An 11,710-nucleotide genomic window follows, 5' to 3' on the forward strand; every position below is an offset into this window, starting at 1 on the left:
TGGGAATGAAAAAAACAAAGGAATTAACCAGAAAAGAAACAAACAAACGCCTATGCGTGAATCAAATCAAAACCAAGGGATGCCAAAATATTATCAGGTGGCTCATTCCACTCTCTAATTATTTATTTGTCAATGTATTAAAAAGATGTAAAATTCATGTAATTAAATAATATGTTATTTATATAATTTTTCCTTTCAATAAAGTTAGAACGACAATATTTATCTATAATTTACCTTTTTATCTTATTAATATAATAAATAAAACAATTTATTTTTGTCTGCACTGAATATATTTTCTAATTAAAAGCTTGAAACCAATTCTTTTAGAGACGTAAAAAATCTTTGAATTGAGCTTTCGTTCTCTAAGAAAAACATATTTTTTTTGGTGGATAGAAAAACATATTTTTACACACATTGTAAGAAATCAAAACATAAGGAACAGTAGAACACTCTTAAAGTTTTGGCTATCTGCCAACGTCACCAAATTTTATTAGTTTTCTTTTATTATTTTTTTACATATAAAATTCTAAATGAACACTAAAATGTCATAAATTTTTATTGTGTATATCATAAATTTTTATTGTGTAGAGATATATTATGTAAAGGACTTTTTTCAATACTTCATCAATAGTACTTACAAGTTTTATATCCAAACTTAAACCCTTCTAAATCATCTTCATGGAAAACTCATCAACTCTTTCTTGATATGATCTCTCTCTCATCTTTAGGTTGAGTGATTTTTTCTCATATCAAAATTCTTATTTATAAATTTAATATCTTAATCTTAAAAGAAAAAACAAATCTTATAATATTTTAAGTAAATTTATAATATTTTAAAATTTAAATAATATCCCAAAGATTTTAAACAAATAACAATTTCTTGAAAGATAAATTAAATTATTATTTTCTAGATTAAAGATATCATATATATTCTTAACACTTTTGAATTTTGTGGATAAAAAAATATTATTGTAAAGAAAATTGATTAAATGTGATTAGTCAGATTACTATTTGGATTATTAAACACTACACATCAACAAAATCAATCAATACTATTAGATAGTTTACACTACTAGGATAACAAACAAAAATCATAAATGATAAAAATCAAATATAATTAATAGACTTTAAAGTAAACATTTAAAATCTATTCTTTTCGAACCTAATTAATGAGTGTCATAAAGATAATACTAAAAAATTCTGCAATAAATAAAACTCTTTATTAAAAATACAATGAGTGCATTAAAAATAATGGTGGAAGTGCATTAATTAATTACAAATTTTTATAATTTTTATTTTTCATTCATTATCTAGTACATTCAAAACATTTATTAGTTTTTTCATAAAAATATTTAAATATACTGCTTGGTGATTTTTTTTGGTATAATAATGAAAATAAAAGCCATCGTGATATGCACATGTAACATTATACTAGCATTTGAATTCAATTAAAATATATATTTATTATGTAAGTTTTTTTTATATTTTTATAAATTAATAATTTTCTATAATAAAAATTATTCATTTTTATAGTAATTAATTAAAAATGACATTTTATGATAGTAGTAATTTCTAATTAAATGCACTATAATTATAATAATACTCTTAATTTTAGCCATGTAATAAAAAATCCTAAAATCCTCCTCAATAATAAATAAATGGCTAATTTCGATCATAATTGATGAAGTTGAAAATCATCTGATTAAAAAAGCATCTTTCATTTGATGAATTTTTTCATAATATCTTTAATTCTTAAAGAATAAAAAAATAAAAAATAAAAATTAAGCCCCACCTTCTTCGGTGGAAGCCGCGTTCACATGGAATCACTTGCCTCCCTCTGGGGAATGATGCGTCAATGGAAGCAAAAACGGTTTCGAATGACGACATGAAACGGCTTCTGGTTTGTCGTTTCGCCAACCCGTTTTCTTTCACGCGCCCGAACATTGCGTTCACTGTCACTCCTCACTTCACTTCCTCCCCAAAACACTATATATTACTCCATCAAAGCTCATTCACTCACTGTTTCAACAATTTCTCTCATCATCCATCTTTTTCGTCTCTCTCTATCTTAGTTCTCTCACTTTCTCTATATTTGCTTTGTTTCTTCTTCTGCTACTGCATATATACATATCGGTGTGGTTTTCTTCTTCTTCTTTTTTCTTTCTCGCAGGTTTATTCTTCTCCGCATTTCCGGGATCTAGAACCTTCTGCGTCACCACCGTTCTCTCTCTCTCTCTCTCTCTCTCTCTCTCTCTCTCTCCCTAGGGTTTTCAATTCACATGCCGATTCTGATTCTTACTTCCGCGTCCTCACCGTGCTCACCGCAATGCCGCTGCGCAGACGATAACTCCGGGACGTTACCGAGTTTCCGCCAACTCAACGCTGCGTTTTACTACTGACGATGCTATTTTTGCATTTGCGCACATTTGTTCCGGCCTGAGAAATGTCAACTTCTCCTGTCTTCCTTTTCGCTCTCCTTTTCTCTTTCTCAGGTAGTATCATCATATCATATATTCGCTTTCTCTTAATTTCTTCCTTCGTTTTCGCACTGTTCATCTTAATTAGTATTTCGCATGCTGCTGCTATTTTCTCTCATAAATGATTATTATCATCAGCTTGACGAGCCTACATTGTTGTCTGCCACGTGTTTTGTTTAGAGTTTAATGCTTCTTAATTAATTGGTTAATTTGGAGAAAGTTTGGTTTTCAACGAATGATGCCGTGGTCTTTGTATAGTTACGCGAGAAATTGTACCATAGCGGAAGGAAATTTATGAGGATTGTGGAATTTGAAGTTTATACCATACTTAACAATTAGATTAGATATGGTGTAAACAGATAGCACACATGCTAACATTTAGCAGAAAAAAGAAATCGGTAAATTGTAATTTGAAGTTAATAAGTTCAAGGTTCCTGAACGACTCTAAATGCCCTAGCCTTATTTGGTGCATTTCCACTAGGGCGCAGGCCATTGGGATTTTAGTTATGTGTGGGTTGATGTTGACAGCCGCATATCAATTATAGAAAGTTATGATTATTGATTATGCTCTGAGTTCATAATGTGTTTAATAATTAGTCGTTTTCTTCCAATTCGGGTCTAATTTTTTCTGCTTGATTGTTTGTTTGTTTTAATTACATATAAAAAACAGTTTTCTAATGTTTCTTACTTTGTAGTTATTGTTAGACTGAATGTGTGGCTATACCATTTAGTCATTTATTAATCCTCGATAACACTTGTACTTGCTCCTCACATATGAAACTCAATTCTTTGACACTGTATAATTGAGTCTTGCTTATATTGGTGAATCGTGTGCTTTGGTCTTTATAACGACAATTTTCCCAATGGATAATCGGCTTACATGTATACATTATTGAGTATTTCAATCTTACGACTGCATTCCACTACACTTGAATTTATCAACTTGATCCTACTGCTCATCTTCCATCTGTCATCACTGTGTTTTCTTCTTCATCTATTAATATGAGAATTTATCAAGAAGCGTTTTTATTATGCTTCTCATAAAATGAAACCACTGCTTATATCTGCCTCATCTGAATCTATCTGTTTGTGCGCTTGGGACTACATTGAGATAGCATATTCAGTATCTGTTGTAGGAATAACAGGGCAGAGACTTGGAATTCATTTTTTATTCTTTATTTTGAAATACACATTGTTTTATATAATTAAATATGTCCATTTCCAGAATAGTCTATTTTGGAAAACTTATGTTCTAACTTTTAAATATTAATCATATAATTTTTTTTTCCAAGTTGCTTCATTTCTAGTGGCCAAGTAATATATCAAAATATTTGTAATTGTCAAAATTTTGCTACTAAGTTTCTGTGTATTACGTCTAAATATATCACAGACTTACGTAGTCCTAGTTGGAGAGTCAAGAGAGGGCTTAAGTAGCAGTAGGATGGATTATATGGAATGTAATTTTAGCAAGTGCATCAATCATAGCTTACGGGTGAAAAATAGAAACCATACCACCACAAGTCACATGGTTTAAGTATCTTGGGTCAATCATACAAAACACGACGAAGAAATAGAAGGGGATGTAAACCATGGGATTCAAGCAGAGTGGAGGAAATAGAGGGGTTTCTTGAATGTTATTTGTGACAAAATTACATTGCTCAAGCTTAAGGGAAAATTTTACCGCAGTTATAAGACCTACAATGTTATATGGAATTGATTGTTGGGCAGTACATATCCAACAAGAGAATAAATTCAATGTAGTAGACATGAGAATGTTACATTGGATGAATGGACATACTAGACGAGATTGGATTAAGAATGAATGAATTAGAGAGAAAATTGGCTTATAGCATCTATTGTTGAAAAAAGCTAGCATTTCACCTTAGGTGGTTTGGGTCATTGGGTGTATGTGGTTAATACTAGCGGAAGCCCAATTAGGAGAGTAGATTAGATGGAGGGTATCCGTAAGTACTTATTTCTAGAGGTAGAAGAAGACTGAGACAATTTATAATTGAAACCATTAAGAAGGTTTTATTGGACAATGTTTTGTCTATGGGCATGATTCACAATGGAACATTACGGTTTTGTTGGATCAATGTGGGCTGACCCCACCTAGTGGGAAAAGGCTTGGTTGTTGTTGTATTAGAAATCCAGTTAAATAAACTCATTTCCAAATTCAATGTTTGAATTTGCAATTCTGGCATTCTCTCTAGAGTATAGGCCTACAAGGTGATATGTATTTGCCATTACTTTCTTCGGTAGGGATTCCATTTGAATTCAAATGGCCTAAAACATCTTGCAATAGTCTTGTGGTTTTTGTTTTAATGGGGCATGGGTTCATTTTTTATTTATTTTTTGTCTCTTTGTTTGGAATTTTTGGGAAAATTGTATTGTATGCACGTGTCTTTTAAGTGTTTAATCTGTGCTAGTGTGTTAGAATCTGTTGTATAGTAGAACATGAGATAGTGTCAGCAACAGTTTTTAAAGAAGCCTAACACATTGTATTTTGGGTCATTTCTCTTTGTCAATATATACTTGCCTCCTTCACCAATGATGTGCATATACTGACCTTTGTCTGTCAAAGAAGTATTAGTTGAACATGGTATGATGACAGAATACACAATGCTTTGTGGAACATCTGCCCTGCAGTATTTTATGCAAAACTAATACATAGCATTGAAATTCTTGAAAATCTGAATGGGAAAGGAAATGTATTGTTTTATTCATGGTATTGAATAACACTATTCCTTGAAAATGTAGAGTCCATTATCAGTTAATCTTTTCAAAATATCTTCATGCTGTTTTAAATGCTTCATTTGTTGGAGTATTTAATGATTGGAGACCTCGCTGTAAACAGATATTTTTCTCAGTGCCATAAAACAGGATATATTAAATTTATTGCATTTGCCTATGAACAGACTTTCTCATATTCTTGTTCTATTTTTATTCTTAAGTTTCTTAAAATCAGTTGGCAATTAAGTTTCATGTTCTGTTAATCAATTTTCTTTGCGAAGGCCTGCTTGACCTTCCAGTTATTTATCCAATTTCCTTGCATAGGTGCATTTTGTGTTCATTTACCATCTTGCTGGGTTGTACCAGACATTTTATACTTGTTTACATTTCCACTAGAATATTGGGAAGGATATTAGAGGATGTGCTATAATGTAATAGGCTCTTGATCATCAAACAATATTGAAAGCTGGAGTAAATTAAATAAGATGGTAGTATAGTACCCTTCCAACGTTTGATAGTTTTTAATAGCAATCAAATTGTTGTCCTACTTAGTTGACTAGGCTACATGAAAAGGATTATGACTTATTCATTTATTTTTAAATAATTTTAGGAGATTTGTTTTTCTCTGCAAATTAGAACTATGCCATTATGTATCTTTTCCTGCAGTGAACTCGGTTTCTATGAATGTGCTATTTGCTTCAGCTGAACGAGCTAAAATGTGGTTGGTTAAACTTTCTTCTGGACCATCTTTTGCTCCTGTGCAATCTCCATCTTATCAAGGTATATTATTAAATTTTTCAATAACTCATTATTATTAAATTTTTCAATAACCAGGAGCACTGGAGCAGGACTATTTATAAAATCTCAATGGCTTTTTTGGTCATGCAATACTGTAGTTACAGTCCTTTTTTTACCAAGGGAATCAAGAATAGCTTCTTTGAAGCTAAATACACCAAACTTTATCATTTATTTATCTTCTTGGTTGGTTCTTTCAATGTACGGTACTATGTTAAACTTGGTAAGGTATTATAAATATGCATAATGTCAAAAATAGGATTATTTGGAAGAATCTTTTGAATCTAATTAGTCTGATGCTTCAGATTAAAAGAGTTTCTTGTGAAAATTAATATATTTACTATATTTGATGCCTGCTTTACTATGATAGGGTAAAAGTGTTTAATGTGGTATGAAAATTATTTGGACTATATTTGTTTCTCGATGTTATTTCAAGATGCCCTTGAGCTCTTATTTCTTAAATATTTTCTGCATCCTTAAGGTATTTTAGGGCCTAATGGGTTTAGTTAATATTTAATACACTGAGTGGGACTAAATAAATATTCTTTATAATTGAAAATTCAAAGTTTCAGCTGGCATGAGTTCAATCCTTTTCCTGATTAAATTACACGGAATTATGCGAAATAGCATTTCCCCCCGCCTTGTTATCTAATGTAGTTATACTATATTATAATACCATACACTCATTACGTAAAAAATTTCTGGCAGCTTGTAGCCAAATCTGTACAGATCCATTAACTGCAACTCCTTTTGGTTCACCCTGTGGTTGTGTATTTCCCATGAAAATCAGACTAGTACTGGATGTGGCTCCTTTGGCTGTTTTTCCAGTAATTGATGAGTTGGAGATTGAACTTGCATCTGCGACATATTTGAAGCAGAGCCAGGTGAGGATAATGGGTGTCACTTCTGACAGTCAAAGTCAGGGAAGAACCATAGTTGATATTAACTTGGTTCCACTTGGGGAAAAATTTGACAATACCACAGCAGTTCTGTTGTGTAAGAGGTTTTGGCACAACGAAGTTCCTCTTATTAGGAGCCTTTTTGGTGATTATGCCATCTTGTATATTACTTATCCAGGTAGTTGTTTCATTGCTCCTAATGACATTTACTTTATTCTTATCATATGTTACTGCTCGAGACTAAAGCAGTTGGTATCAGGTATACCATCAGCGCTGCCACCTGAAACCATAATTGGGAGAGGTCACATGCCCAGGGAGAGTGTTAATGTTCTCCCAATCACTGCAGATATGAACAGCGAGAATGAGAAGATGAATCTTAGAACTATAATCATCATTGCTCTATCTTCTGTTATACTCTTGTTGGTTTTGGTTGGAGCATTTTACATCATTTTGAAATGGAGGGAAATTAGGAGACCATCAGGTGCTGTTGGCCCTGCATTCAAATCATATCTAAACAAGAGATCTGGTATAGCTTTGAACTTTACTGTGTTTTTTATTTTTTTCATTAAATAATTTTCAGATTCTTAGGTAGAATTGGTAGAATTTGTCATTTGATTGCTAAGCATTTTATTGTAAATTATACTCAACTGAATCGTTGGCTAAAATATTATTTCTTTGGTTGAGTACAGTTCCCTTTGCAACTCCATCTATGTTTTCCGCATCATGAACTGAAGATTATATTGTTTAGTCATATCTTTTTCTTGGAAAAGTAATTGTAAAATATATTTTTGTTTTACACCATACAAATTCACAGTATGTTGATCTATGGGTCTTGAAGGTTTGCCTTCTCATTAAATTGTTTTGTGTCACAGTTAAATTAGGTTTCTGTGATTTACATGAGTGCTTTTTGTGCTTGACTTTTTTATGATAATTGCAAAACAGATTTTTTTCCCATAATACTTACTTCATCCTGTAAACTGTATCATAATTGAAGTGAAAGATAAATGAATGGATTCTTATTATGCAGGCATGGAATATATGTTGTCAAGCAGAATTATGAGCTCAAGATCTATGTCCCTTGTGTCCACTCTCGCTCATTCTATTCTCTCTGTTAAAACATTTTCCTTTTCTGAGCTTGAGAAAGCAACTGCTAAGTTCAGTTCTCAGAGAGTATTAGGAGAAGGAGGATTTGGGCGTGTTTATTGTGGGACATTGGATGATGGAAATGAAGTTGCAGTTAAACTGCTAACAAGGGATGGTCAGAATAGAGACCGTGAATTTGTCGCCGAAGTGGAGATACTAAGCCGCTTGCATCATCGTAATCTTGTGAAACTCATTGGTATATGCATAGAAGGGCCAAGGCGTTACTTGGTGTATGAGCTTGTTCACAATGGTAGTGTTGAGTCTCATTTGCATGGTAATTGGCTACATATTTTCTTTTTTTTTGGGTGTGTGCCAGTTGTTCAATTTATAATTCCTTGCCATATGTTAAATTGAATTATTGTTAATGATCCTGCAGGTGATGACAAGAAAAAGAGCCCTCTAAATTGGGAAGCACGGACAAAAATTGCTCTTGGAGCTGCAAGAGGATTGGCTTATCTACACGAGGATTCTATTCCTCGTGTAATTCACCGAGATTTTAAAGCTAGCAATGTTCTGTTAGAAGATGACTTTACCCCCAAGGTTTCTGATTTTGGATTAGCAAGAGAAGCGACTGAAGGAAAGAGTCATATTTCTACAAGGGTCATGGGTACTTTTGGGTAAGTTTTAAGTTTGTCTGTGTGACATTTTGATCTAGTAATTTTTTGTGAGTTCCACTACATGGCCTGGGTTTGAACCTGACTGGCATAGCATGAGGGGTGAGTCCTGTGTGTAGCTGGGGTGCACTCACATGCTGTGTGGTTTTACCATTTCTTTAACAATAGATAATGTCATCAATCATCACCATAAAATTCTTTAATATCTTGAGAGATTTTTTTTCTTGGATATTGTTCAACTCTACTTTTATATTTTACATCAATTAACTAATGAGATAATCTGATTGCTAAACACAAATTCTGAGCACAGTGCTTGTTAACCCATCCCGAGAATTATTCAGATTGTCTTTTCTTTCCTGCTGAAGTCCATGGCATCAACCTATTGCATAATGTCCGTGGCTTATAAATTGTGTGATTAACATCATTTTTTGATGCCATTGTAAATTCCCAGCCTTCAACTTATGCCATTTCTATGCATTCAATTTTGCAGGTATGTTGCCCCAGAATATGCAATGACAGGTCATTTACTCGTTAAAAGTGATGTTTATAGTTTTGGTGTTGTGCTGCTTGAACTTCTAACCGGCAGGAAACCAGTGGACATGTCTCAACCTCAGGGACAGGAGAATCTTGTAATGTGGGCTCGACCAATGTTGAGAAGTAAAGAAGGTTTAGAACAGCTGGTGGATCCATCTTTGGCTGGAAGCTATGACTTTGATGACATGGCAAAGGTGGCTGCTATTGTTTCCATGTGTGTACACCCGGAGGTCAGTCAGAGACCTTTTATGGGTGAAGTTGTGCAGGCTCTTAAGTTGATCTACAACGACACCAATGAGAGTAACAATGAGTCTTCTGCCTGGGCCTCGGATTTTGGAGGGGAACTTGTCTTTTCTGATAGCAGTTGGTTGGATGCTGAAGAGGTAACTCAAAGATTAGCTTATGGACAAGCATCTACCTTAATCACAATGGATTACAGTTCTGGTCATCTTGAAATGATGGAAAACAGACCGTTTTCAGCTTCAAGCTTCAATGGAGATGAGATTTCTTTGCCGATGGGGCACCAGGTTAGATCAGACCCCTTGAGAACTGCTCAGAGTAAGCTAACATTTTATAAGCTTACTCGATGTCAGAGTGAACATGTGGTACATCCTTCCAAACGTGTTTGGAATGATGATGGTTACTGGGTTTAAGGTTTGATGATTCTTCTCAATGGTTACTGGGTTTAATAAAGTTTGACAATTCTTGCGTTTTTATAATGTACAGTTTCAAAATGGCCCGAAGGGCTTATGTAGAGTTGCTGACTTGTGTACGATAGGTTCCTCAAATTCCTACATTTTTCGTGTTCGGATTGGGGAAAGAGGAATTTGACATACAAGGTGGAAATTTGTAGTGTTCAAACCGGAGCTACGTCCGGAGAAAACTTCAATTTCAAATGGTTAAACTTATTTCTGAAAAAAAAGGTTAGAATTATTTACAATTCCTTGTTGAAAATTAAACTTCTATTTCAAGTGGTTAAAATTTCAACTCAGAACAAGTAGAGAATGTATATATTATAATTATACTCGTTAAAAAGCTTTATTATAAATTATGCAAAGACATTGATATTTTATAAATATTCATGATTTTTTTTTATCGTTTACATCTCTTTTTTTTTACATTTTATTTAAATTTTTCAAAATTCCCTTTATTATATTACTTTTGTATTTTTCACTCTTTTTATCTTTCTTTTTGTCACTCATTTTACATTTTTTTCATTCTTCACACCCCTTGAAGTGGTGTGAAAATATTGTTTTACGACTCCTATCAACCCTTCTCAATATTGCATCTATAGCCATTTTATAGCTGTCCTATAAACATATTCAAAGCATCTGCTGCAAACACTAGTTCTATAGCAACTAAAACTTCAAATTTTGATCTCAATTCTGTTATCACTAGTTTCCACCTGTGCTATGCACGATTGTATTTTAATTGTAATTTTAATTTTATCTCTAATATGTAATAATACAAAAAAATTAAATAAGTCAATAAACACAAAATATAAACATAGTGTATAAATTAAATTTTTTAGAATACTTTTTATATACAATATTTTTTTGTTCTTGACCAAATTTATTTTCTTCACAAATTATTTTTCAGCCAGATTTGTTTCACATTTGAAATAACAACATATAATTGACGTGAAAAAATGGCTTTGGTAATTAAAAAAATAAAACATAAATTAATGTCTTTGAAACTTCATTTGACTCATGCTTAGATGGTACTAAATTTATTGGTTTAATTACTATTTTGGTCATTTGATTTGTTTTTTAGATTTAATTTTGTTATCTTATTATTAAAAGGTTTAATTAGTTCATATAATTTTTAAAAATGACTCAATTAGATTTCTTTTTCAAGATTTAATTAGATTTTTTATTTTTTTAAAATGAGTTCAATTAGTTGATCTCATTTTCCATCTAAAAAAAATAGAATCAAATTTAGTTTTAAATGAAACCAAATTAAACCCACGTTAAAAAATTAATAATCTAATCGAAACTTTTAAAAATAAAGAGTCAATTAAACCTAAGAAAATACTAATACTAAACCAAATTTATTAATGGTTATACATTCTATCAATAAATTTGGTTTAATTACTATTTTAAAGTTCCAATATGATTCATGTTGCCCAACTCTTCAACAATCAGTCTTGTTATACTAGAAAGACCAACGAAAATATTCAAGTTCCTAGTAATATTATTACAAAAACACATTTTTTTAAAACAAATCAATGATCCGGAAATCTAGAATATCTTATGTTATTTAGAAATTAACTTGTTAACCAATCAATCTAGTTGAATACTTACATCACTTACATCATCATATAACAAGAATTCAATCAGCAAATCTTTCACTTCCTAATCTCATGCTTAAAAAATGTTTTTATTCTCTTTGTAAAATATGGAAAACTTTTATTTCCAAATCTTCTATTTAAAAAAAAGAATATTATAGAAGACTTGTCTCTCATAGAAGACTTATTCGACACGAACAAGATGATCTCTGGTACAATACTTGTGAT

General features: G+C 32.0%; 1 protein-coding gene across 4 annotated transcripts; it reads left to right on the forward strand.

The window, feature by feature from the left end:
- Positions 1-1,789: 1,789 nt before the first annotated feature.
- On the forward strand, positions 1,790-10,030 carry LOC100784243 (receptor-like serine/threonine-protein kinase ALE2). Of its 4 annotated transcripts, none has more exons than XM_006593998.4 (7): positions 1,790-2,492; positions 5,913-5,990; positions 6,714-7,085; positions 7,164-7,430; positions 7,932-8,321; positions 8,424-8,664; positions 9,152-10,030. In XM_006593998.4, exons 1-7 carry the CDS (start codon positions 2,444-2,446, stop codon positions 9,846-9,848), a joined length of 2,094 nt encoding a protein of 697 aa, XP_006594061.1. In that variant the 5' UTR covers positions 1,790-2,443; the 3' UTR covers positions 9,849-10,030. The 4 variants fall into 4 exon arrangements, with proteins under 4 accessions (XP_006594061.1, XP_006594060.1, XP_003541379.2 ...); XM_006593997.4 differs by having other exon boundaries at positions 1,791-2,492; positions 5,877-5,990; XM_003541331.5 differs by having other exon boundaries at positions 1,792-2,492; positions 5,877-5,990; positions 6,714-7,082.
- Positions 10,031-11,710: the final 1,680 nt, after the last annotated feature.

This window comes from Glycine max, chromosome 13 (genome assembly GCF_000004515.6).
Source record: "Glycine max cultivar Williams 82 chromosome 13, Glycine_max_v4.0, whole genome shotgun sequence".
Lineage (NCBI taxonomy): Eukaryota > Viridiplantae > Streptophyta > Magnoliopsida > Fabales > Fabaceae > Glycine > Glycine max.